The sequence below is a fragment of the Neovison vison genome, chromosome 1, assembly GCF_020171115.1.
Source record: "Neovison vison isolate M4711 chromosome 1, ASM_NN_V1, whole genome shotgun sequence".
In the NCBI taxonomy this organism is placed as follows: Eukaryota; Metazoa; Chordata; class Mammalia; order Carnivora; family Mustelidae; genus Neogale; species Neogale vison.
The window spans coordinates 85,452,335-85,480,197 of NC_058091.1; the positions used below are offsets into that span (position 1 = coordinate 85,452,335).

General features: G+C 39.8%; 1 protein-coding gene across 1 annotated transcript; it reads right to left on the reverse strand.

Moving 5' to 3' along the window:
• Positions 1-661: 661 nt before the first annotated feature.
• Positions 662-25,436, reverse strand: GLO1 (glyoxalase I). Its single transcript, XM_044250407.1, has 6 exons — positions 25,243-25,436; positions 10,044-10,126; positions 7,343-7,483; positions 6,528-6,595; positions 5,542-5,631; positions 662-2,162 (listed from the first exon to the last, which is right to left on the reverse strand). The coding sequence occupies exons 1-6, from the start codon at positions 25,324-25,326 to the stop codon at positions 2,074-2,076; spliced, it is 555 nt and encodes a 184-aa protein (XP_044106342.1). The 5' UTR covers positions 25,327-25,436; the 3' UTR covers positions 662-2,073.
• Between the last annotated feature and the right edge of the window lie 2,427 nt (positions 25,437-27,863).

A 27,863-nucleotide genomic window follows, 5' to 3' on the forward strand; every position in this document is an offset into this window, starting at 1 on the left:
ACCTGGTGATAGAATATGCATCCTTTCAATGCACACAGAGATGAATTTAAGGAATAAGCAAGGCCCGTCTTTTGACACATTTCTACTTAGCAAGTAGAGAAATCTTTTTTCCCACAGAAATAAGGTTTAAAAGATTTATGAAATCTAATCACCTTCCCATTTGATAATTCCAGTACCTAGCATGTGAAACTGGTCTTCACGGGTTCCCACAACTCACCTTTTGATATGTGGACTTTCTTCTTTGTATCTTTTCTACCATATTCCTTTATCCTTATTTACTCTTCCCACCTTTTCCACACTTACTTATCCACAGAAACTATCTGCTTTGCAGGACAGACAGAATTACAGTTTCCCAGCTCAGATGAACCTGCAAGCCCTTTCAAATCATTGCAGGCTTTTTTTCTTTTTCTTTCTCAAGATTTATCTATGAGAGAGAGAGAGAAAGGGGGGGGGCATATGAAAGTAGAGGGAGGGGCAGAGGGAAAGAATCTTCAAGCAGACGCCCCACTGAGTGTGGAGGTCACTTGGAGCTCAATCCTAGGGTCCATGAGCTCAGGACCTGAGCTGAAACCAAGAGTCGGATGCCCAACCAACTAAGCCACCCAGGTGCCCCACTGCCGGCCTTTTTAAAAAGAATATGCTGGTCAGTTCACAAATTAAACACAGTCTTATCTGGAATTTTATTTTCTTTCAGTCTGTAAGTACTGCTCTTTGTTTGAATTGCTCACATAATCCATTCCACCCAAAAAGGAAATGTTAAGTGCTTCTAGCAGTGGAAAAGCAGTCAGCACAGCCTATCCAAAGGTCTTCCGCTAGAGTCTACAGAAAATCTAAACGTTATGTAAACCACCAACCAGATGTTTTGTTTCTCTGGGCCATGAGATTGTCAAAATCAGTTTGATTTTTTAAAACCCATCAAATATCAATCATGGCAAGGAAGACCACTGAGCTGATTCCTGATAACTAAGTAATGTTTTTGCTGAACATCATTTATCCTAAATGATTACTGGCAACAGAAAGACCTTGGGGTAGGGGCTCTTCGAGTAATGAAGTAACACAGGCATGGCTTGCCCAGGGATAAGCAGGTGTCCCCAGAACCGCCGTGTACTACAGACTTCCTCCGCCGCTCCTTCCCTCATCCTGGTGCTCGGGCCCCAATGCTGAGAGGACAACATTCAAACTCACTGACGGTTTTCACAGCAGAGGTGAGTGGAGGAGGTCTTGTGAGGTACTAATTTTTGAAGTACAATCTTAATACTAAAAATGAGAATCAGGTCTCAAGTACTTGAGCCTATTTATAATACTGCCTTAATTCACTGAAGTTATTTTCCATGTCTAGCCTGCCTTCTTTCTCACAGGATAGAGGAGAGCTGGGAGGATTAATGAGATACAGTGACAGCCTAGCCCACTCTCTCTGCACACCAATAAATATTCTTCCCATCTACAGCCCCATCCCCAAATAAAGAGGTTAGTCCTTGAGCTTAGAAAGTACTTTGTAAGTAAGAAGAAATTAGTTTTTCTATCAACATCCTTGTCAGTCTGATTCTGACTTGCTCCCAAGACTACCTTCTCTTTTGTGAAATAAACACTTTTACTGTTTGAAGTATACATGAAGTTTCAATTCTGTTCAGTGTTCTTTAATTTTCGTTGTGAAAAGGTATTTCTGAGGAATTGAAACCCCAGAAGGTAACCACAACAAAAACTTGTTAATTTTTTTTTTTTTTTTTGAGAATGATGATTCAAAGGCAGACTTGTTGAGAAATCATATATAGGAGAAAGAAGGCAAATGCAGCCTCTGAAGGGAACTGTTCTAATTATTACATAAAAAAGTAAAGTTATTTAACTACATTCAAGGACATAAGACAAAGCACTACTTTAAAACCACAATGACTGAATTATTAGGTGAAAAACATAGGCTGAAATAGAAAAGGGGAATGGACTTCAGAATAATCTGAATTGGGACAATGATTCTTCAGTCCTAGATGTTTCTGTTGTCTATCTTGAATTACACCATTTCCTTTTTTACCTCCCACAAGGACTTCACTAAAATCACAAAGCAGTATTCTCACAGAACTAAATAATAGTTATCATTTTGTTAGGATTCAAAATTTCAATCCAGTAGCCATCGGGATCTTGAATAAATGCCAGGCCTTTCATTTTACCTGTAAGATGAAATGAATTTAATTATAAAAGAGACTTTTTAAAAATTTAAAATTAAGAACATTTTTTATTAATCCAAATTTTAATTTGCATTTTAAAAAGTACATTATTTTGCTTATAGTTTTAATTTTAGACAATTCTATTGTCAGTGTTGCCCAAATGCATGCATTTCAGAATGACTAACATAGTTACTTTCCACACACAGCTGGGAACCAACTCTCCTGAAATAAAATCTGTAACTGGCTGAAGTTTTAGGCACCATATTTTTATTTCACCTTCATGATACAGTTCATGCTACCTGTTGAGTAGTTACAGAGATTATCTTATTTTATTAAGATTTTATTTATTATTTGAGGGGCACTTGGGTGGCTCAGTTGGTTAAGCAACTGCCTTTGACTCAGGTCATGATCCCAGGGTACTGGGATCAAGCCTTGTGTCAGGTTCCTTACTCAGCAGGAAGCCTGCTTCTGCCTCTCCCTCTGCCTGCTACTCTGCCTGCTTGTGTTCTCTCTCTGTCAAATATGTAAATTAAATTAAATAAAATATTTTTTTTATTATTTGAGAGACAGAGTACGTAAGCAGGGGAGGGGCAGTGGGAGAGGGAGATCTTAAGCAGACTCCATGCTGAGCACAGAGCCCAATGTGGGGCTCAATCCCAGGACTCTGAGATCATGACCTAAGCCCAAACCAAGAGTCAGAAGCTTAACTGAATGAGGCACCCAGGCACCCCAAGTTTGTTTTACTTTAAAGAGGAAAAGAAAACAGGTGTTTGAGCAGGTAGCATAGCATACCCACACAGCAGAAAGACCCAGAGGCTTGGGTCATAATGACTTCTTTAAACACTATTCTAGGTCCCTCAAGCTCTGTCAGTCTTTCTCCCAGGAATTCATAACTGGGATCGAGAGGCTAGTTGGCCTAATAGTAGAGTTGTTTGCTTAAATGGAAAAATGTGACCTAAGCAACTATTTTGGGACCAAGATGCTAAATTAGTCTGACCCCTATCTCTCTCTAACTCTTTTTCCCAAGATCAACCCCAGAGGAACATATCTGGAAAATGGGAGGAAAAAAAAGTGAGAACTAGGGTGGTGACTGGGGAGAGGAAGAAGTGGGTTGGGGTAACTGTTTTAACCTGGTCCATTTGGAAATGGATAGTTTTGGCCTGGACCAGAAAGCAGTCCATTATGGCTGTGGGAGAATAAACAGAAGGGGTTTTGTTAGTTTGGCTCTTGTTCCTCCTCCCAGTGTCTTGGGCATCAGCTCTTGCCCCTACATTAGGGGAGGTTCAAACGACAGGTTCAGATGCCCTCAGGAGTAAATAAGGGTAGTACAGAAGTCTTATGCCCTTGAGAAACTGACAGAAACAGGTGAAAACCAACTGATCTCCCCAGCCTTCACTTTCCACACAATCACAGTTAGGGAATGACCACCTCAGAAGAAGGGTCTCCTGCTTCCTCTCTGAGGGACAGAGGGGAAGAAGATGTGACTGAAGAGCTGTTGTGCAGAATGCAAGGTGTTTAACTCTTGTCAGGTGCCTAGGGATCTCTGCAGGGCCCATCTTCCTGAGAGCATGGGGGCTGTTAAAGACTGGGGTCTAGCTTCCCCCCATTCACACTGCCTGATGCACCAGAATAATAATAGTTGCAATGACAACAACTCCTCAGGTATCAAAGTGACAAGAATTTGAGGAACATAACCATAAAACAAACAGTGGATGACAGATTCAAATAGAAGAACAAATATTAAACCAATGGCCCAAGAGCTATTAAAACATGTAAAAGTGATGAATGGTATGAGCTATTGCCAATAAGAAATAAGAACAAGAAAATGTTTAAGGAACTGAGCAAAAACTAGGGATCAAAATCATTATAGCTGAAATTCAGAATACAATAGATGAGAACATAAAAGATGACTCTCAGAACGGATAGGAAAAAGAGGAAAGATTAGCTAACTGGTATGCTAGTGTGAGGAAATCTCCTAGAATAAGAAAAAAGAAATAACAAATATAACAAAAGCATCCAGAGCGAAACAGAAGACAACCTGAATCAGCCAATTTTTCAATAGCAACACTGGATAGAAAAATAAGACCATGGAGTTATATTTTTAAGATCAAAAGAAAATAAACCTAAGATTTTATATTCAATAAAACTGTCATTCAGATACAAAGATATGGGTCTGAGGCTTACAAAGCTTCAAAAGTTTTGCCTCACAAAAAACCCTCTGAAAACAGTTTTGGTTGAGATACTTAATAAAAGGACAGAAAAACCCAAAAGATGCTGCAAGAGCTACACAGAGAAAAGGACTTTGATATATGTATTAAAGAAAAAAAAAAAAAGCCAAGGCCAGGGGGTACCTGGCTGGCTCAGCTGGTAGAGCACGCAACTCTTGATCTCATGATTTTAAGACTGAGCCCCAGGCTGGGTGCAAAGACAACTTAAAAATGCAAAATAAATAAATAAAAGCCAAGGCCAAAGAAAAAGGAAAAATAAATCAGTAATATCCTGGTCTGGGAAGGTATCTGGATATCAAATCTCTCTCTTTTTTTTTTTTTTAAGATTTTATCTATTTATTTGACAGAGAGAGACACAGCAAGGAGGAAATACCAGCAGGGGGAGTGGGAGAGGGAGAAGCAGGCTTCCCGCTGAGCAGGGAACCTGAAGCGGGGCTCGATCCCAGCACCTTGGGATCACGTCCCGAGCCGGAGGCCCTTGGGATCACGTCCCGAGCCGGAGGCAGACGCTTAATGACTGAGCAACCCAGGCTCCCCTGGATATCAAATCTCTTAATTGAAAAAAAAGGATTAAAATGAAATATGAAATGTTTCAAATAAAAATTGAATTAATATACTGGCAGAAACAGATCTAAGTAGAATAGTTATAATACATATAAATCCAACAAAATCTAGATAGGTACACTACTATTTCTAGACAGATACCTAAAACATAAGGACATACAATGGTTATAGAAGAATAAAAATGAAAGACCAGCCATTTACTAAGGAGATGTGGTGTATTTATATTAAAATCAGATTAACATAAGCCTTAAGGAACTTATTTTGGGGTGGCTAGGTACACCCTGAAATAGTGAGAATCAGTGGCCAGTGAGAATATGGTAAGGTCAAAGGGTGGGGAGAGAGCCCAGGTTTCTGACGGCTCTCCAGACTGTGTCTAGTCCCCTGTGAAGCCACCCTACTTGCTGTTTTAGTTCCCTAAGATACCCAGTTATTTTTCCAAGAATTCTATTATTTTCCTTAAGCTGGCTGAAGTAGACTTCGTCAAAGTTACTTGCAAGCAGAAGGATCTACGACAACAGTACTCTCTGTGGTTGCTTCATGTACATTAGTTAACTGAGGAGAGGCCGGGAGAAAGCAGGCAGCAGACTTACCATCGTCAGGTCTCTTCACAAATTTGACTCCCAGTTCTTCAAATCTTTTACAAGCACCATGTACGTCAGGAACAGCAATTCCAATGTGACCTTCGGTGGCCACCCCCCAACAAGGTGGACAGAAGGAAGAAATAATTACTGCAGGGTATCCAAGGGCCACAACTAGCCTCCAAAACGAGTTTGTTTCAAAACATAAGGCACCTGAAAACTGACTGAACCAAATAAAGTTCAAAACCTGTATTAAAAAACAAGACTCTAAGTCTAACTGGCTGCGTATAATAAGCTAATTAGTAGCTCAGACTTATACATTATCTCAAATAAGCCCAATATTGGGCTCATGTATAGTTCAATCTGTTAAGAATAACTATGGAGAAAGAGTAGTCATTTACTCATATTTAATAGGTTTGCTGGGGCCACTGACTATATAGCAGCCAATTTAAGTCTGCAATCCTGTTATCTTGACTGAGAGATTCTAGATCAGGGCAGAAGTATATGCTAACAGAAAGGGGGATTATTAGCAACCTTGGTTTTAGATTTTTAAATTAAAAAGTCTACTGGAAATATACTCCTGAGACTGAGAAGTGAAATCATTGTGAGAGTAAATGTAGGGTTTAGATGGAGACTATGAAATTAACTACTAAATAAAATTCTTATGGAAAAATAAAACAGCCATACTCCTAAGAAGTTGATTATTCTTTTTTCCAAAAACACATATGTACCCTTATGTTTATTGCAAAATTACTTACAACAGCCAAATTTTGGAAATAACCCAATTGTCCATCAATATTAATACATATACATACAATGGAAAAGTGAAATTCTGCCATTTGCAACAACGTGGACTAAGATCTATAAGCATAATGCCATGCGAAACAAGTCAGTCACAGAAAGACAATACCACACGAAGAAGCTGATTATTCTTAATAAGTGCCCAACGCACAAATCACACAAATCCATGTATACAGCACAGGAACAGGCCAACGTACCGAATCCTCGAGGGTCTGAGTTGCCACTGTGGTAACTCTGGGTCTCATCATCTTCTGTGCCCCAATTGCTACAAAAGGAAGGAAAACAGAATTACAAGTGACCTGTAGAACAGATATTCTGCTGCACTAATCTCTTTGAAATCTTAGCATGTATGTATGCAACTTCATATGCTTGGTTTCATCTTTGCTACTGTAAATATTTAGGTTTCAACTATAGAAAAGGCAAATGGGAAAATATGATTTTAATTAGACTAAGGAGACAATAAAACCAGGCATCTGGATAACAATAACGATAACAGTAGCAACTGTCATTTATTATACTTTATAGAGGCTATTTATTTATTTGACTTCATCATTTGATCAAATAGATCTACTGTATCTATTTGATCTATTTATTTATTTGATCTCATTAAAATATCTTCCAAATAGCTCCATGGGCTAAGAGTTGAGTCTCCATTTCATGAATGAGACTGCCACCAAAGGAGGGGACAACGTGTTCAGGGTCACAGAGCTGTCTCATCAGAGCCAACACTCATGTCTAGGTCTGTCTGATTCCAGAGCTGTTTTGAATCAGGGGCACCCTAAATCAAAAATCCTGAAATAAATGCTCTTTTGTTAGTTATTCCAAAGGACACAAAAACAACATAAAGAATAAAACAACATTCCTAAAATGCCAGAATTACGAAGACCTTAAAGACTCAAGCTACTACAAATGCAAAGTGATTAGGCAGACCTGGTTTGAATTAAGCTTGTAATTAAGGAAAAAAGGTTTATAAAAATGCAAACTATACAGAAAGATAAAAACTGATACTCACTGTGTCAGTTCAAGTGTAGCTTTCCTGGAGAATACCCATGCTATTTTTTCATCTTTATCTTTTGGGATGTCATTCTTTTCCTCATAAGCCAAGAAATAGAGTGAGAATTTCATAGTGGGAAAATCTAATTTTTGGAGTAGCCTGAAATTAAACAACAAGCCAAAATCAATTAACAACAGGAAAGGCTGACTCATATTAAAATCAACATGACAATATTCAAGTTTTACTAAGAATAATATGAACCCATTTAATAGGAAGAGCAGTGGGAAATCAATGAAAATATCTATTTAAAAAATTCATTTGTAAATATCCGTGAAATAAAAAAGTTTTCACAAAACAAACTTTTATAATTCTTCAAACATAATGAAATTTAGCTGGAATTATGGTACTTGTTTAAGTGGCAAAGGTATCTTCAAAGAAAATTTTGTCCATTTTTGGTAAAAAAAAATGATGCATTTCCTTATTGTTCTTTCAGATATATGACATTCAGTTAAGTCAAATATCTTACTATGCCAAAACTCCTAGGAAAAGGAAGTGAGGATAGGTGGTAAGAGAGAAGGAAGGACAGATGAATGTCACAAAAGATGTGAATGTCAATGATACAGTGGTTAAACATAGGAAATACTGCAGAAAGGTCATACAATATTGAGACTGTAAACAGGTGACTAGACATGGAGAGGTCCTGAGGGCAGTTTCAGGAGAGTGGGGCAGAAGAAGCCAGATGGCCCTGATGGGAGACAAGGGGAAGTAAGAAAGCACGGTTGACCTATACAGATGATGGGTGATGATGGGTAAGAGAGCAGAGGGAAAGAATTATGCTAAAGATTTCAGCTTGTTTGTCGGTTGAGGGAAAAGGGCCAGTGGAAAGGAAAAGACTGAGAAGAGACAAAGAGTGAATGAACTACCATCCTAAAGTTTTCAAAAAGATGGTTGAAGGGTGCCTGGGTGGCTCAGTGAGTTAAGCCTCTGTCTTCGGCTCAGGTCATGACCTCCCAGTTCTGGGATGGAGTCCTGTACTGGGCTCTCTGCTCGGCAGGGAGCCTGCTTCCTCTTCTCTCTCTGTCTGCCTCTCTGCCTACTTGTGATCTCTGTCTGTCAAATAAATTCTTAAAAAAAAAAAAAAAAGATGGTTGAAGAGGTGCTTGGGTAGCTCAGTCAGTTAAGCGTCTGACTCTTGATTTCAGCTCAGGTCATGATCTCAGGATCAGAAGATGGAACCCTGCACTAGGCTCCACACTGGGCATGGAGCCCGCTTAAGACTGTCCCTCTCTCTTCCTCGCCCTCAGCCCCTCCCCCTGCCAAAAAGATAGTTCAAGTCATGGCCTATAAATAAATTTAAAAAGTATACCATTATTCTGCAAGGAGTAGGGCAGAATGAGGATGGACACAATACAATTTCATTTAGATTATTGAGGACTAAATGCTCAAAGATAACTTTATTTATAATCAATAAGAGAGAACGGTTGAAGACTACCTAGCAAATGGAAGGTTTCTAAGCTTTTTTTTTTTTAATTTTTTAATTTTTTATAAACATATATTTTTATCCCCAGGGGTACAGGTCTGTAAATTGCCAGGTTTACACACTTCACAGCATCTAAGCTTTTTAAATTATCACTGCTATGTAATACACCTTGGTCCACTGAGACCCAGCGCTGACTTCCCACAAGTAAGATTTACTCGAACATGTTTATAATAAGGTCATGAAAACTATCTCTGCACCTACTAAAACAGACTGCACAAGCCTTGCACACCATTTGGGGGCTCTTGAAAAACAAGGTCAACACTGGAGTCAATCAGATCTGTATTTGAATTCCCCCTCCGCCATGTGCCCATTGTGGTATTTGGGGCCAGTAACTTAATGTCTTTAAACTCTGGCTTCTTCCTTCATCTGTAAAATGGGGAATATAAACAGTTTTGTGAGCTACTGTGGAGACTGAATGAAAAACATGTAAAATGTCTGGCAAATACTGAGTGTTCAATGTATTTGTTTTACTCTGTCTTTTACATATGCTGTAAACATTTGCTGAACTACTTTTTCTGGAAAGAACTATAACAAACTGCTAACAGCAGTTATTGTTGAAGACAAGGACTAGGAAAGGGAGGCGACTGCTTTTTATTTTATATTTTTCTGAACCGGTCAGATTTTCTAAACAAACATATACTGTATTACTTGAATTTTTCTCTCAATGTCAACGGAGGCTATCCAGGTAGTCAATTCAAAATCATTTTATTCTTTATGTATCTATATTGTCAGAAACAAAGAAAAACCCCTCATGTTATTCAGGGAAACAAATCAAGAAAAATAAACAAATATGCTTTGAGGACTGCAAGATCAGTGGATACTACCTATTCAGGAAAAGAGAATACATCCCATAAAAATGAGACAGGTGGCCAATTTTAGGCTAACTCATTCATTTTATAAGTAATGCATTTTTATAACTCTATCTTTTCCAAAGTAAATAAGAGGCTGTAACATTAAAAGGATCTGAACACATTAAGGATCAAACAACTCTCAGAGAGAAGGGAGGGAAGAACACCCAAGTACTCGGCCAGTGAGCCCAGTCCAGACACCTAGCCAAAAGGACTTCTGTGATTTCTGAAGAAAAGCTTAATCCATTTTTTAAACGGATCTGAAAACAATTCCAGTATTTGCAAAGTTATGCATTTAAACACTACAGGCACCAGTAAATAGTTTACTTACGTCATTCCAAGAATTCTAGTATAAAAATCCAATGACTTCTTAGGATCCTTAATTCGTAGCATAGTCTGCTGCAACAGAAAATCCTAAGGAGAAAGAGCACATATCAAACAGGTGTGATATCTGGCACTTGTCACCAACATTAATCAAGCTTTCCACTGGAGGATACAGTCTGCCTCTGTAACACAATGTTTCAGAAGAAAACAACTTTGTCCCCTCAGCCTTGCCTGGTCCCCACACCTACCACTTATACTGCCTACAGCTCTCTGCCCAAGGATGCTTCTGGTCACGAGAGCAAGCCCCTGTGTGGGGCAGGCCCAAAGGGCCAGGGAGGTGGTTCACATCCTCCAAATAACCGACAGTGGATAAAAAACCTGGCTCCCCTGGCCCTTAGTGGGGCAATTCTACAGCATGTTCCACCCAGTCATGCAGAGACATCCCTGCAGGGTGACAGCCCAGTCGCCCTCAGGGGTAACACACTTCCACATACTTTTTATTGCATTCTCTGACTGCCTGCCAAATAAACTACTTACAACCAAATACGTCCAGTCTGCTTTTGGACAACCCAAAATGAGAAACTGATGTTACAAATAAAGAACTGAATTACTGTAAAATGTGCTAAATGAACGCATAAAATGCCTTTCCAAAACTATTGGTAACCATAGCAAAAAGTTACTCACAAGATCCTAGATTACTAAAATAACTGAAAGCTTAAAAGTTACTGTCTCGGGACACCTGGGTGGCTCAGTTGTTAAGTGTCTGCCTTCAGCTCAGGTCATGATCTCAGAGTTCTGCGATCAAGCCCCGCATCAGGCTCCCTGCTCAGCAAGAAACCTGCTTTTCCTTTCCCACTCCCCTGTTTGTTTTCCCTCTCTCGTTGTCTCACTCTGTCAAATAAATAAATAAAATCTTTTTTTTTTTTTTAAAGATTTTATTTATTTAGGGGCGCCTGGGTGGCTCAGTGGGTTAAAGCCTCTGCCTTCGGCTCAGATCATGATCCCAGGGTTCTGGAATCGAGCCCCACATTGGGCTCTCTGCTCAGCAGGGAGTCGGCTTCCTCCTCTCCCTCTGCCTGCTTCTCTGCCTACTTGTGATCTCTATCTGTCAGGTAAATAAATAAAATCTTAAAAAAAAAAAAAGATTTTATTTATTTGTCAGAGACAGAGGGAGAGAGAGCGAGTGAGCACAGGCAGATAGAGAGGCAGGCAGAGGCAGAGGGAGAAGCAGGCTCCCTGCCGAGCAAGGAGCCCGATGTGGGACTCGATCCCAGGACCCTGGGATCATGACCTGAGCCGAAGGCAGCTGCTTAACCAACTGAGCCACCCAGGCATCCCAAATAAATAAAATCTTAAATAAAAAAAAAAGTTACTGTCTCTAACTCCACTGTGAAACTGCCCAATTTACAAATCAGGAAACAAAAGGCTTGACATCACGAGAAGAAGGTATTTTAATTCATGGAATTAAGATTATTAATGGCATTAATAATACTTTCCATCATTTGGTACAGAAACTATGAAGCATTACTATTTATAAGTATTAATATCCCCATTTTACAGATGAGAAATACACCTGAGGTGATTAAATTGTCTACTAAGTTCAGGTCTCTTTCTACTATAGATGCCTTCCAAACTATGAGTCCATTCACTACATTTGTGCTTCCTAACAGATTTTTTCCTCTTATACCCACAGCTTGACAAACTGGCCCGAAAATTCTGAACTCTCCCTTTGCAGACATATAGACATCTCTCCCGTGGAACTCACATCATATAAACACAAATGTATTTTATTCATTCAGCATCATTAGAAAGTATTTTTCTATCTTGTTAAATTATTTTTTAAAGATTTTATTTATTTGACACAGAGAGAAAGATCACAAGTCGGCAGAGAGGCAGGCAGAGAGAGAGGAGGAAGCAGGCTCCCTGCTGAGCAGAGAGCCCTATGTGGGGCTCAATTCCAGGACCCTGAGACCTTGACTCGAGCCAAAGGCAGAGGCTTAAAACTCTGAGCCACTCAGGCACCCCTCTATTTTGTTAAATTTTTAAGTAACCAAAATGTACTCTTATTTTAAGCATTAAAATTCTCATTTAAAACAAAACTAGCCTAAATACTACTTTATCTTAATAAGCAGATCTCAATGAATATAATAATTTCATTCTTCATTCACAGCTTATAATCACATATAAGGCAACTGGCTCAGAAATTACATGTTTCTCAGCCAGGTACTGTACTCCTGAAGGTCTTAGTTTCAGCAAGAACTAAAAAAAGGAAAAACAGCTCCTGACATCCAGGTCACAATGAGGTCTTGGTTTTCCCCATCGAACAAAATCACAAAAGCACCTACTAAGTCATGCTGTAACTGCAGTGAAGGGAGATCAAAATACAGCAAATACAATTCAACTTCATATTCTTGGTTAGTGCAGATTAAAACAAGGCAGTAAAACAAAGTTTGAACTTTGGTAAGTGGGATCTATACACAAGTGGTTAAAACTACCCGAAAAATATTAGTTACTATTGCATACACAAAACCTATCTAGTTATTTGCTTTAAAAATGTGTGGAACTTCCTTTATTTTCATGATTCAGGGACATTTCTATAAACATGAATTGTTGTCTTACAATGTAATATAGGAGCTCCTGGTACATTTACCACTACTTTTCCTATATTGAGATGGTCCCTGGAACTCCTGCCTCTATTTTACTCTTTTAATGAGTTTTTTGTCCCCTCAGATACCATTAAGCTATTAGTTGTCAATTCTATCAGCAAAACTGTCCTTTTATGGACATAAAGCTAGTGCTCGCTTAGGCAGCACATACCAAAATTGGACATAAAGCTAATTTCCCTAAATTCTTTGATTCTACACTTCTCACTACCCGTGTTAACCCTGATCCCATCAACCCCTCCTCCCACCCAGACTTGGTACTTTTCTCTCTCACCTTGTCCCCTAAAATCTATTCTTGAGGAAATTTTTAAAGTTAATCCAGTTCACTCTTCCACTCAAAAACCCTGAGAAGGCTCCCCATTTCACTCAGAGTTAAAGCCAAAGTCCCTACAAGGGCCCTCGATGGCTGGTTGCCTCACTCACCCCTTCTCCTGCCCACTCACTCAACTCCACTGTTGTCTTCAGCAGGTCACCTAGGCCTTTGCTGGAAGGCTCTTTGCCTGGAGCCACTCTTCTTCTCTGTTTTTTTAAAAATCTTTATTCATAAGTAGGCTCCACACCCAATGTGAGGCTTGAACTCCTGACCCTGAGATCAAGAGTTGCAAGCTCTACCAACTGAGCCAGCCAGGTGCCCCTCCCCAGAGCCACTTCTAATCTTTTTAACTCTGCTCAAATGTCATCTTCCCAATGAGGCTTTCAACTGACTGACTACTCTAACTCTCCACTTACCCCTTTTTTTCATTTTCTTTTTCCATAGTACATGCAATATGCTATTTACTACGGTTATCTTTTATTGTTTTTCTTTCCCTATTAGACTATAAACTCCGTAAGGACAAGAGCGTTTGTTTTGTTTACTGATTCACCTCAGAACGGAATCTGGCATAGAGTAGATTCCCAATAAATATTTGTTCAATAAGTAAATGAACTTTCACTATAATGTTTCTTTACAATCAAGCTGCATCCAACATTGCAAAAAAAAAAAAAAAAATCATTACACTTAACATAGTAACTGTGTGCCAGACACTGTTCTAAGTGATTTACAGAAATCCACTCATAATCTTCACAACAACCCTATGAAATATGTATTATTACCAAGCCCACTCTCTCTGCTGAGAGAGTAAGTGTCAGAGAAAAAGCAGTCTGGTTCCAAAGATCTTCCTTTCAACAACCTTGGCTAAACTACCTCTAACAACCAAGAAATTAGACAAATAATGACACAGCATAACAGAATATTGTGAATCCATTTAAAATGCTGCTCTAGAGGTGTATTAAATGGCAGGGAGCATTCACATGTATATTAAGTTTAAAAAGATACATACAGGTATGGTTTATTTAATAGGATATACAGATTAATTACATCTTAAAAGTAATACTAAGCCTCTAATTTAATTAAACATAAATTCTATTAACATGGCTATGTACTAAAACTATCTAAATACACACATATAAGTGAATATTAAAATGAACTTTTAAAAGTCTATACATCATGGGCTCCTGGATGGCTCAGCTGGTTAAGCATCTGACTTCAGCTCAGGTGATGATCCCAGGGTTCTGGGATCGAGTCCTGCATCATGCTCCCTGCTCAGTGGAGAGTCTGTTCCTCTCCCTCTGCTGCTACCCCTGCTTGTACTCTCTCTCTGTCAAATAAATAACATCTTTTAAAAAAAAAGTCTATACATAGTTAACAATACTGTATTGTATGTATAGTTGAGAGTTGTAGGAGAGCAGATCCTAAAAGCTGTCAGCACATACACATAAAAAAAGTAACTATGTGAAATGATCACATTAACTAACCTTATTGTGGTAGTTTTTTGCAGTATATGTACATCAAATCAACACATTGTACACCCTAAACTTATACATTGTTATATACTGATTATATCTCAATAAAGCTGAAAAAATAGTTTTCAAAAAAGAGAGAAAATGGAAAAATACAGCATTGTGCCAACTGAGAAGAATCATATAATAAAACTATTTCCAAGTAAATGTGTAGATGAAATACACACTCCAGGGGCGCCTGGGTGGCTCAGTTGGTGAAATATCTCCCCCTTCGGCTCAGGTCATGATCCCAGGGTCCTGAGATCGAGCCTCCCATAGCTCCCCCTCTGCCACACCCCCTGCTTCTGCACGCTTGCGTGCACACTCTTTCTCTCTCTGTGCCAAATACACAGAATCTTTAAAAATATATATATACACTCTAATGCCATTTTCAACCTTAAGAGAAGTCTATACATGGCAAAAAAATTAAATGTATATTCAATATTAGTGGAATTATTCATGAAAAAAAGGCTTATGAATCCTTTGCAGACAACAAGCAGAGCTTGCTTTTTATAAAAGGCTCAAGTTATTCTATGCTAATAGTTTGCTTTTTATCAACAGCATATTCTGCCAGCTCTGTACCTTGGTAAACACCTAAATGATCCTTCCTCAAAAAGTCCCTAAAAATGGGGGCGCCTGGATGGCTCAGTGGGTTTAAGCCTCTGCTTTCGGCTCAGGTCATGATCCCAGGGTTCTGGGATCGAGCCCCTCGTCAGGCTCTCTGCTCAGCGGGGAGCCTGCTTTCCTTCCTCTCTCTCTGCCTGCCTCTCTGCCTACTTGTGATCTCTGTCTGTCAAGTAAATTAAAAAAAAAAAAAAAAAAGTCCCTAAAAATGAATGCTTGTTGCCATGGTTCTAAAACATTATTTAAAATAAACATATTTTGTGTTTAAAAAAGTAGGACTTACATTCATGTCCTGTCTCATCAGACAACTCTTAACTTTGTCTTTTCTTTTCATGCTCTAAATTTGGACAATGAAAGTCGCCTTTTATATCTAAACTATCGTTGGGTTTTCTGGGATGGGTACTAGGTGATAACAAAGATTTGCTCATTTGCCTTATAAATAATCAGGCTTTGGGAGAGCATTGTCCAAATTTAATTAGCTCAAAACTACTTTGAAAAAAATTAACAGTAAAATCAAGGATGTTTCTAGTGCACATCTTATGTGTCTGCCCTATCATCCTGACAAAAATGTAAAGGCGCGACACGGATGCGAAACTTGGGTAAATTTTCATTTTTTCTTTTTTTTAACCTATGGGATATTCAATTGCTCCAGCACAATTTGTTGAAAAGCCTATCCTTTCTCCCTGAACTGCGTTCACACCTTCACTGAAAATCTGTAGGGTGTATTAGTGTGGGTCTATTTCTGGGTTCTCTATTCTGTCCCACTAATTTGTGTCTTCCCTGCCAATATCACTAAGTAGTTATTACTGTAGCTACACAGAAAAGTCTCAAAATCAGACAGACTAATTCCTTCCATTCATTCTTTTAAAATTTAGTTATTCTAGCTTATGTGCCTTTCACAGAATAATCTTACCTACAAAAAAAAAAGTTTGTGTTAAATATGTGTATCAATCTGTAGAGGATTGACATCTTTACTATGCTGAGTCTTTGAACGATGAACACAGTATGTTTCTCCACTTATTTAATCTTTATCAATACTGTGTAATTTTCATCATATAAGTCTGGTACAGGGTGGATCTACACCTAAGAAATTTTTTTGAGTAATTATATTTTTAATCTTGGTGGTCATGTGTTTTCTGCTAATATGCAGAAATAAAATTGGTTTTATTATTATATTTTATATGTTTATCTTCTTCCTGTTCTGTGACGTCAATGAATTCACTTGTTAGTCCTGGAAGAGTTTTTTATAGATTCCTTAGGATTTCCTATGTATAATTATGTCCAAACAGGGGCAGTTTCATTTCTTCCTTCCAATATGAATGGCTGTTACTTCCTTTTCTTACCTTACTGCACTGGCTACAACTTCTAGCAGTAGACTGAATAAGTATGGTAAGAACAAACATCCTTGTCATGTTCCCCTAAATTAGGGGAAAAGCACCACCATTAAGTACAGTGTATATTTTTCATAGATGATCTTTATCAAGTTGAGTAAGTTCCCCTCCATTCCTATTTTTTTCTGAAAAAAAATTTTTTTTAAAACCTGGATGGTGCTGAATTTTGTCAAATCTATTTTTTTCTTCTTTAGCCTCTAATATAATGATTACTTTGATCGATTTTTGAATACTGAACTGGATACTGGAATAAACCCCACTTGGTCATGGTAATTTTTAAAAATTTATTGCTAGATTATATTTGCTACTATTTCTTTTTTGGGGGAAGATTTTATTTATTTACTTGACAGAGAGAGAGAGAGATCATAAGTAGGCAGAGAGGCAGGCAGAGAGAGAAGGGGAAGCAGGCTCCCCACTGAGCAGAGAGCCCAATGTGGGGCTCGATTCCAGGACCCTGAGATCATGATCTGAGCCAAAAGCAGAGGCTTAACCCACTGAGCTACCCAGGCGTCCTATTTACTAATATTTCATCAAGGATTTTTACCTCTATAGTCACAAGGAGTATTAGTCATTTTCTTTTTTTGTACTGTCTTCATCTGGTTTTTGGTATCAGAGTAATACTAGCTTTATAAAATGAACCAGGTAGAAAACAAACAGAGTTGATGAAAGGAGGAGTGTGGGCAAATGGGCTAAATGGGTGACGGGTATTAAGGAGGGCACTTGTGATGATGAGCACTGGGTATTGTATGCAAGTGATGAATCATTAAATTCCTGAAAACAGTATTACACTATGTTAACTAACTAGAATTTAAGTAAAAATTTGAAAAAGCAAAAACATTTAAAAAAAAAAACAAGAAGAGTTCCTCTTCTTCAATTTTTAAAGGGATTGTATAGAATTGATGTTTGTTTTTCTTTAATGTTTGGGAGAATTCTCCAGTGAAATCATCTGAGCCTTGAGATATCTCTTTTGGAAAATTCTTCATAATGAATTCAATTTCCTTGTGTTATAGAAATATTCACATTATTTATTTCACACGGGTAACTTACAGTGGTTTGTGTTTTTCAATGAATTGGCCCACTTCATGTAAATTGCCAAATTTACACTACAGAGTTGTTTTTAAAATTCCCTTATTACTTTCTGATGTCTGCAGACTGTAGTAGTATCCCCTATTTCATTCCTAATACTGGTAATTTGTGTCTTCTCTTTTGTCAGTGTTACTGCAAGTTTATCAATTCTGTTGTTTTTTTTTTTTTTTTCTTCAAAGAACCAGCTTTGTTTCACTGATTTTTTCTATTTCCTGTTTTTAATTTCAATGATTTCTGCTTTTTATTATTTCCTTCCTTTTGCTTCCTTTGGGTTATTTTGCTCTTCTTCCAGGTTCTTGAGGAGGGAACTCCAATTACTGATTTGAGACTTCTCTTTTTTAATGTATGCGTTTAGTAATATAAATTTCCCTCTTAGCACTGTCTTAGCTAAGATTCCTTTCTCATTTTCATTCCATCTATTTTTTTTTTTAATTTCCCTTGAGACCTCCTCTTGATCCACGAATTTAGAAAAATGTTATTTAGCTTCCAAGTGTTGGGAGCTTTTCCTGTTATGCTTCTGCTGCTGATTTCTAATTTGATTCTGTTGTGGTCGAAGAATATACTCTGTCTTATTTCAGTAATATTAAAGTGTTGAAGTTGGTTTTGGGGGCCCATGACATGATATGTCTTGATATACATTCTAACGGGCACTTGAAAACAAAAGTGTATTCTGTTGCTTTTGGGTGGTGTGCTTTAAAGATTGATCACTTGTTTACTGATGGTGTTGTAGAGTTTGTCTACATTCTTGCTAATTTTCTGTCTAGTACTATCAGTTGTTGAGAGAGGAGTTTTGAAATCTTCAACTACAAATGGGAACTTTTTTCTGTTTCTTCTTTCCATTAAATCAGCTTTTGCTTCTTATTTTCTTGCAGCTGTTTTTCGTGTGCATTTAGGACTGCTGCATCTTCTTGATCAACTGATCCTTTTATCATTATATAAACATACTTCTCTAACTATGATAACTTTCTTTGCTCTGGAGTCTACTTTATTTGGTATGAAGACAGCCATTCCTGCTTTCTTTGGATTAGTGTTTCCATAATAATCTTATTCCATCCTTTTAACTTGCCTCTTATTATATTTGAAGTGAGTTTCATGCAGACAGCATATATTTGAGGCATGTTTTCATTTTCTTTTATTTCAGTTATATTGAGATACTACAGACATTTAGCACTATGTAAGTTTAAAGTATAGAGCCTAATGACTTGACTCATGTATGCTGTGAGAGTATCACCACAATAAATTTAGAATTATCTCATACAGAGGTAAGTTAGGGCATGTTTTAAAATACACTCTGCTAATCTCTAATTGGTGTATTTATACCTAATGTAATTACTGAAATACTAGGGCTTAAGTGGTTATTTTATTTACTTTTGCTTTCTGTCAATTTTTTCTTTGCCTTCCTGTAAGTTATTAGACATTTTTTATAATTTAATTTTGACTTTTCTGTAGTGTTTCCTCATGTACTCTTTGTATAGCTTTCTCTAGGCATTCGCTAGGTTGTTCTAGGCATTCAAATATATAGAAGTTATCACAGTCACTTGGTATCATTGTTTTATCAATTTAAGTGAAGTACAGAAACCTTACCTCTCTTTACATCCCTTTACTCTCTCCCATTTATAATTATCTTAAAGTATTTCCATTGCTGGGGTGGGGCAGAATTTCAGGTTCCCCGTGTTTCTCCATTAATAAATCCAGTGGCGAAAGCTTATTATTGTCTGATGAGACAAAAGTCATGGCCTCCTATTCAACTTTCTCTAATCCCACCCTGGCAGGGGGAGAACGGACACCTCACTGCAACCTGTTTGGTGAAGACTAGGCTCCCCACCCAGCCTTTGCTGGCACAGGCAGGGATGAAGCCACAGTTTTTTCTGTGGTGTTTGGTTGTAGCCATTATTGTCTAAAAGTTTTCTGCCTTATCAGGAACTGCCTATTTCCTGGTCCTGTGAATGGAAAGCAGATTTTCATGGGGTTTGGTTTGGTTTTGTTTGCATCCACTGACATTTCTATAGCTCCAAGTTTGGGCTAAATGAGGCAAAAATAAAACTTGGGGAAGCTGGCCACCATGTTGCTCCTAAGGTCTCAAGGCCACTAGCTAGTCTGCCTTCTTCTCTCCACTTTTCGTTGTTTTCCTATGTTTATGTTATATAAAATGCCTCGAGTGTGTAGCTGTACCTAACAGGAGGAACAGGGAAAAGTATGTGTACTCCATGTTCCCAGAAAAGTGTCCAGATTGATTTTATACAATTGCCCCAACAATGAGGTATGTTTGGTCACCATATGCCTCTTTCTAATGATGAAGACACTCATCTCTCCAGAACTGTTGCCAAGGGGCTCTGTACGATATTCCATCTTATTCAAAATCGAGATCAGGATCTCCATTGCCTCCACCACCTCCAGTCTTCAGACAAGAAAAGTTTCAAATTTGCATTAGCTACATTTTCAGAAATAGTAAGATTTCTTTGGCTTAAAGTGTGTGTTTTGGCCTTAGTAACAGTGAGGCCAACTCCCTTTGCAGCCCATCACTCGCTTTCCCAATGAGTTTTCAAAAGCACTGCATTACCCTGAGCAGAGTCTTCAACTCAACATTCAGACTCACAGGACAACCACAGGCTAAAAGGGTTTCGGTCAGAAAAACACAGCTTGCAACACAGCAGGGCTAGCTGTCCCCCTTCAGCAGGAGTACTTACAGAAGTCTATTCAGCTTAGGGGCAGGGAGTAAATCTGCATTGGGTAGGAGCAGCAATCACCCTGGTATAGAAGCCCTATCACCACAGGAACCAGCACCTCTAGTAGCAACCCCACCAGCGCAGCTTCCAGAATCTCCACAAGGGACAGTTTTAAGAGCCACCACATTCAGGCAAGCCCAAAGCTATGACTTCCTATTGGGTATTGATAATTCTCCCTTTCAAGATGCAATGTACCTATCAAGTTATTTTTTTATCATAAGCAATATTGCTAAGCAACAAACACCATTTCTGTTTCTTGGGAAACAGCTAGAGTTAACCAAATTGTCAAATTCTCATCAAAAGGTTCAAGGCTTAACTCTTCACCCCTAGGTATCCCATCTCCTGTAAACAAAAAATGGATCAAGTTTTGTTTTTTCCTGACTTTTTAAGGTCACAAGTGCCTTTTTGGAAAGACCCTTTTGAAAATACAAGCATATCTGAGGGGAACAAAACTGTTTTCTATGTAACAGCTGGAGCACATAGTTGATGTACAAGATGGTTTGATATGTTTTTTTCTTCACTATCTTCCTCTTTCCAGTGTTATTTGCCTGACTCAACCTATGCCAGAATGTGATAAATTGTTCCTGAAAATAATTCAGCCACTCCCTTTACATTTATTCTATCTTATCTAAATTGGTTTCATGTGGTTCTTTCCTTCCCACTCTATAACTCAACAGCCAAAGCTGTACTTCAAGTATACTCACCCTACAGATAAGGGAGGCAGAAACAGCCAGGAGACACAAAGGAAATTTTTAAAAATTTTTAAATTACCTGTGATATTAGGAAACATAACTGCCAGACTGCTCTTACAACAGATAACAAAAACGGGAAAATCCTAGAAGCCCTCAGGATCACAAGGCCTTTAAAAATCTTGTGCAAAGGGAGGAAAAACACACGAGTGTAAGAGAAATAATTGTTCAGAAGCAATATGGTTCAAATACTGGCTCTACCACCATTACCTTAAGTAAATCATTACTTTTCTTGAACCTTAGTTTTCATATCTTTAGAATAGGGATAATTATAGTTCTCAGCTTGTAGGGTTGAGTTGCAAAGTATACAGGATAACGCATGAAAGTACTTAGCATAGTGTCACTAGAATCCCTTGTCAGCCCAAGTCAGAAACCTGGAGTCTTCCTAGATTTCTCCCTCCCCACTTCTCTCTAATCCAGCCCAAGTGTCCTATCAACTTAACTCCTTAAATTCCTTTGGGCTCTTGCTCGGTGTCTTTCTAATGAGCACTATGTTCCTCAAGTTCTCTTGAGCTACTACTTCCTCCCTTGATGACTGTCCTAGTCTCCCTGGTCTCTGCTTCTTGCAGACTTACTTAGATGTAATCCACTGACCTCCCCATAAAGTACCACAGTCATCTTCCTATAGTGAAACCCAACTGTGTCATTTCTGGATTAAAAATCATTACTTCAAACAAAAATCATTACTTCAGGGGTACCCAGGTACCTCGGTAGGTTAAGCATCCAACTCTTGGTTTTGGCTCAGGTCAAGATCTCAGGGTTGTGAGACTGCGCCCTGCACTGGACTCCATGCTCAGGGTTATTCTGCTTGGGATTCTCTCCCTCTCCTGTCCCTCTGCCCCCCCTCACCCCCGACACCCTGCATACTCTCTCTCTCTCAAATAAATAAAATAAAAATCATTCCTTTAGTGGTACTTCACAGCTTTTAAAGGAAAGTCCCAAAGGCAAGCACATGTGGTTACTGCATACTTCTCTAACTTCATCACTTGTTAGCATTTCCCTAAACTGTTCATTTTGAATGTTTTTGGTACACCTTTATCAGTTTAAAAAAAGAGCGTGTAACTCCTATAAATATGTATTTATTTTAATTATATACAAACATACTAACAAAACATATATATTATAAAATATATTTACCAAATGGAAATCTTTACAGGGTGAGAAAAACAAGCATAATGGGGGGGGAATGCTCATATTTTCTTTGAGCATCCCGATGATTGTCTTGCATACCTTCCCCTCAACTTCCACTGCTTACAACTTCAGTCTTGTGTCATCTGTAGATTCCTGCATCAGTTCTCTGAGGTCTTGTACTTTTTATATTTACTATGATTCTCTCTGCCTAGAACAGTCATTCATCCATCTGGCCATTCCCCTTCCTTCCTCCTTTCCATTCTCTCTTCCACCTACCCCTGCACCCAATTCTACCTAGATACTTCCTCTGTATTTGGTAAAACTCAGCTTAAGTGTCACCAACACTCAAAGTTTTCCCTGACCCTATCACCTACCACTCAGATGGGATAAGACTTCAAATTATTACATTAAAGGACACTGAGAGAGACTATAAAAAAAATTTTTTTTAGGAGATTATCACTTGGGAAAATAAGTATTTGGCCTCATGAAGACAGCTGGCCAATAAGACTACCCAGGAAGTGGTATGACTGTACATTCCTTGGCCATACCTTGGCCTGTCCTTGGCCAAGGAATGTCCTTCATGACAAAGATGCAGACAATCAATAGGAAAGTTGATGTTCTACCACCAGTACCCTCTCCTTTCCAAACCAGGCCCTCACCACTTATTTCATCTTCTAGAAGAACCTTTCAGGTTGCCTCATCACCTCCAGGTACTCTATAAAATGTTTTCAAATCCTGAATGATTCCCTACTACTTATTTAAATCCAGCTTCCTTAGATGTGACATTCAGAGCTCTCTCACTGAAAGGGAGGCTCCAACCTCCCATTCTAGCCTCTTCTTCTACCACAGCTCCACTGTTTAGACAACCTAAACTTCAGAAACATGTAACTCGCCTCTCCAAAACACGCCTGCACTGCATCTTTCTGCATCTCACCGTATTTGCTCAGGTCTTTTTTCCACCTAGAATGTCCCCGCCCACGTAACTCAGTCTCCTAGATGATTCTGGAACCCTACTCATCTTTCAAGACCTAGGCCCACCCCCACCTTCTGGCTGATGTACTCCCTGATCCCGAGTTGAACTGTATCACTTTTCATAGTTTAGAGAAAAATAACACTTAATCTTCCTTGCAGCTCTCTTTATATTGCTTTTACAAACTCAGACCCTGCCCTGCTAAGATCACTACAGCCAATGGCAGATCTGGGGATTTGAATGTAGGTCTTCAAACATCAAATACCCCAGGTATATAACATACCACAGAGGCTACCTTCCAAAATTTCTTGCACTCCCGGGGTACATTATAATTTAACAGCACATTAATCCCAGCTCCGTCTTATGTTAGAGTTGGTTTCCTTTTGGTGAAGGGACCTTATCTTGTTCATCCCAGTACCCCGCAAACCCCCCATCAGGCTGAATTTAATTCACTTAGGTCTTTTACTTTACTTTGTGTCAAGTTCCAAAATTGCTCAAGTCAGTACTCCAGAAGCAGAATAAGGTGGAAGCTGAGAGTGCAGGTGCCTCTCTGGACAAGTTACTCGATATTTCTATGCTGGAGTCTCCTTATTTGTAAACTAGAGATGATAATTATACCTTCTTCATAGGGCTGTCCTGAGGACTCCATTAAGTAATGTACTTCAAACAACAACGCAGGACCTGGCACACTCGAGGTATACCAGCTGCTACTACATATCAATTTTATGTCCCCCACATGGTATTTCAAGACCAAAAATTGTTAATTTCAAGAAGTAATTACTTCATATAGCCAAGAGAAATTTCAATGATGTGTAGTTTAAGTTAAGAATGAAAGAAAATGTATTTAACAAATTTTCTAAAGGTATCTCTGAAATCTTTTTAAATAGCCCCATACACAAAATCCCAGTTATCTAGGACACTAATTTATACTGAATGGCTCAGTTTATATTATGTGAAATAACTAGGTACTTATATTACATAATAATAATACATTAGAGGGTATACAAGGGAAATGAGTGTAGGAGGAAATGTATTTCTTTCTTTCTTCCCTCTGAACTTTGCAGTGACTACTATTTCTCCTAAGTTTCAGGCGCCAGTCAAAGGTTTTAGCAATCAGAGGTGTCTGACTCTTCACCCCGAAGACCAAGAGCAAGCAGGGGGCAAACTCACTGATACATATTCAATCCTCAAGGAATTCAGAAATTCCCCCATCGAATGAAAAAAAGTACAAAGGCGTCTACTGACACGGACACTGCAATAAACCCCCCAAGCGGCTGCTGTGTCAAATCTTGCCAGCGTGGAGGCACCACACCTGAGTGAGTTACCCTGACTCAGTGCAGACATGTTAAGCAAGCCGGAGGGATGCAACAGGTCATTCCTCTTACTGGGTCTCTGCTTCGATGAGAGAGGGTCGGTGAGGAATCTCCAAGATTCCCCTTGGATCTAAGCCTCACGATTACTGTCACTTCTCCTGGGGCCACCAAGCACAGGGAGGACAGAAGTGTGGCCGTGAGCAACCATAAAAAACAAGCAAAGGCGAACTCTGGGGCGCGGTTAAACTCGGCGAGATCCATGATTAGTTTGCAGGAGTCAAGCCCGCAGCCAGAATAGGCTGGGAGGGGCCAGCATGGATTAGAGACCTTCGAACCAGGACTGCGAGTTCTGAAGCTGCTCTCTCACCCGCCATAGCTATTGACCCGAGGAACACGCACACCAGAGTCAAGGGATCTGATTCGGGGTTGGCCGTGGCTTCTAGTTACCGTCCCAAAATAAACAAGTTAATGCAAGCAGGGTCGCACTCTCTGGGGAAATGGATCCTCTCACGATCTCCTACTGGACACCCCTAGCCCTAGCCCTTCACCCGACCCATTCTGGTCCGCCCCAAGCGGAGGGAGCTGCAGCCGCGGCCGGATGGCGTTCGAACCCAGCCGGAGCCGGGCCTAGCTGAGCCAGAGGATGAGCTTCCCACGCCTCCCCCCACACCCCGCTCCGCTCCGCCCCGCCCCGCCCCGGGGCCGCTACTCAGGAGAAGTAGGTTCTGCGCCCACCTTGGTGCTGGGATCCGGATCAGAGCAGCAACCGAGGGCAGCCTCGTCGGTGAGGCCGCTGGATGCAGGCTGCGGTTCTGCCATGGCCGCAATGCTGTTTCACCGACTACGGTCCCGAAAACAGGACAGCCACCCACACTCCTCCCGGCCCGATGCTGCCTTTAACTCGCGACGCCGGGAAGGCGCCGCGGAGAGGGCGGTCGCTGATTTCCAGCCAATCGCTGCGCGGAGAGCAAGTTGGCTTTCTGCTGATTGGGTCCCAGTGAATCAGCCCCTCCGGCCACAGGACTCTGCCCCAAGACTACAAGTCCCAATGTGCCTTGCTCTGGACGGGGCTGGAGAGATTAAAAAAAATCTTGCCGAGGGGAAAGCGTGATTTCTCAGTATTGCTCGTTGATCCTGTTTGCGTTTAATTGTTAAAGTTCAGCAAACACCCATACCTCCCTGTTGCAACTTGGTAGGAAATTGGAACCTGATGGAGAGAGAACTGGGAGCTATCCTTTTTAAAGTGTAAGGATTCAAAAGTATTTTCTCAGTTCAAGCCGTACAGGATAATTAAAACAACTCTGATTTGGTCGAAAATCCAGGTTCGAGTTTCGGTTCCACTATTTAGAAGCATGGAGTAATTACTGGCCCCTCTCTGAGCTTCCTTGAAGGATTTTGGTCGGGTTCAAATGAGATATAAGTCACGGTTTCACTACTTAGGTTCTACATTAATTTTTCTAAGGCATATATTTTGTGTTCCTTGGAAGACTTAGTTATCACTGTTCTTTGGTGACTGACACATAGCACCTGGTCCATACATATTTCCTGTTGTTAGAAGACGAAATAATCAGTCTACGGCCATACCACCCTGAACGCGCCTGATCTCGTCTGATCTCGGAAGCTAAGCAGGGTCGGGCCTGGTTAGTACTTGGATGGGAGAAGACGAAATAATCATAATTAGTATAAACATAATTTAGAAAAGGGCTTTATGGGGACGCCTGGGTGGCTCAGTGGATTAAGCCGCTGCCTTCGGCTCAGGTCATGATCTCAGTGTCCTGGGATCGAGCCCCGCATCGGGCTCTTTGCTTGGCGGGAGCCTGCTTCTCTCTCTCTCTCTCTCTGCCTGACTCTCCGCCTGCTTGTGATCTCTCTCTCTGTCAAATAAATAAATAAAATCTTTTAAAAAGGGGGGGGCTTTATGTTAATAAATCAATGTAGAATGAGATTTGACAAAGGGTTTTTAAGTGAATGGCAACGTCTATGTAAATTAGCAAGAAGATAGATGCATGTCAGGAATTTTGGTTGCAAGAAGTTGGGCAAAATGCAAGTTTATCTGGCTCGCCTAATCAAACTGAAGCAGGACAGGGATGCTTCTGGGGCCAAACATCTAGCACCCGGCACTTGGCCAACACCAAGACATCTCTGCATATCTCATCTCAGCTTCTTTCTTCATCTCAACTTCATTTTGTCACACTTATTTATTTCTCCAGTCTAGAAACTTGGAGCTCTCAGCCTCTCAGCCTTTTACCTGAGAGAGGGGGGACCACCTCCTTGAATTCCAGTTTGATAAAGTCCAAGGAGGAGCTATGATTGGCCTCCACTAGGACCTGTGCTTATTCTTGTACTCAGGGTACTGTGATTGGCAGCCAGGGTTAGAACCACCTGGTGGAAGGGGGAGAAGCAGCAGCTCCCCAAAAGGAGCTGTTCATAGAAGAAGAGAGTAGGCAGTGTACTGGACCCACAGAACTTCAACATGGAAATAGACCTTAAAACTGCTAACCCAGGAACTAAGGCAACACAAACCCTCTGTACACTGTGTGTTACCACTGAATTTTTCCATAGGGAGCCCAGACAGAAGAAATTTGTCTGAGATATTTTACTGAAAAGACATCTTACACTGTTTTTTTCTTCTAGCCCTCTCATGAACTTCCCACAGCATATGAGAAATATAAGTGGATGGGAAGACTACAGATCATAAAATATTGATTTGCAAATGAATCTATTAATGTTATACAATTAAAAAAATGTTGATGACTTTTTCATTGAACTGAATAAGCTGGTTCTAGATTCTATGTTTATTTATTTTTTTTAAAGGTTTTATTTATTTATCTGAGAGAGAGAGCACACACAAGCAGGGGGTAGAGACAGAGGGAGAAGCAGGCTCCCCACTGAGCAGGGAGCCTGATGCAGGGCTTGATCCCAGCACCCCCAGAATTATGACCTGAGCTGAAGGAAGATGCTTAACTGACTGAGCCTCCCAGGCATCCCTAGATTCTATTTTTAGATCCCCAACTAGGCAAGACACATTAGAAGAATCAATAAGTAGGGGAACCTACCCTTCTAGATAATAAGTTATTATAAAGCTGCAATAAGTGTGATAATGACACAGGTAGGTATAAGCCAATAAAAATGGAAACTGTGGTAGGCAGCTCTAGATGACACCAATAATCCCCACCTCCAGGCATTCCCAATCTTATGTTATCCCCTCCCCCTGAGTATGGATTTAGTGACTCACTTCTAAAGAACAGAATGTGGCAGAAGTGATGGGATACCACTTCTGAGATTAGATTATATAGTGAGTCTTGTCTTGGGAGCACTTTCTCACTTTCTTTTTCTCCAGTCTCTCACTCAGAGGG

Bases quoted from the DNA above. Each gene is read 5' to 3' on its own strand.
- GLO1 (XM_044250407.1), bottom strand. From the start codon at position 25,326: ATGGCAGAACCGCAGCCTGCATCCAGCGGCCTCACCGACGAGGCTGCC. The intron at 7,484-10,043 runs GTAAGTAAACTA...GTTTAATTTCAG, and splicing joins ACTAGAATTCTTGGAATGAC to GCTACTCCAAAAATTAGATT. The intron at 6,596-7,342 runs GTGAGTATCAGT...TTCCTTTTGTAG, and splicing joins GCTACACTTGAACTGACACA to CAATTGGGGCACAGAAGATG.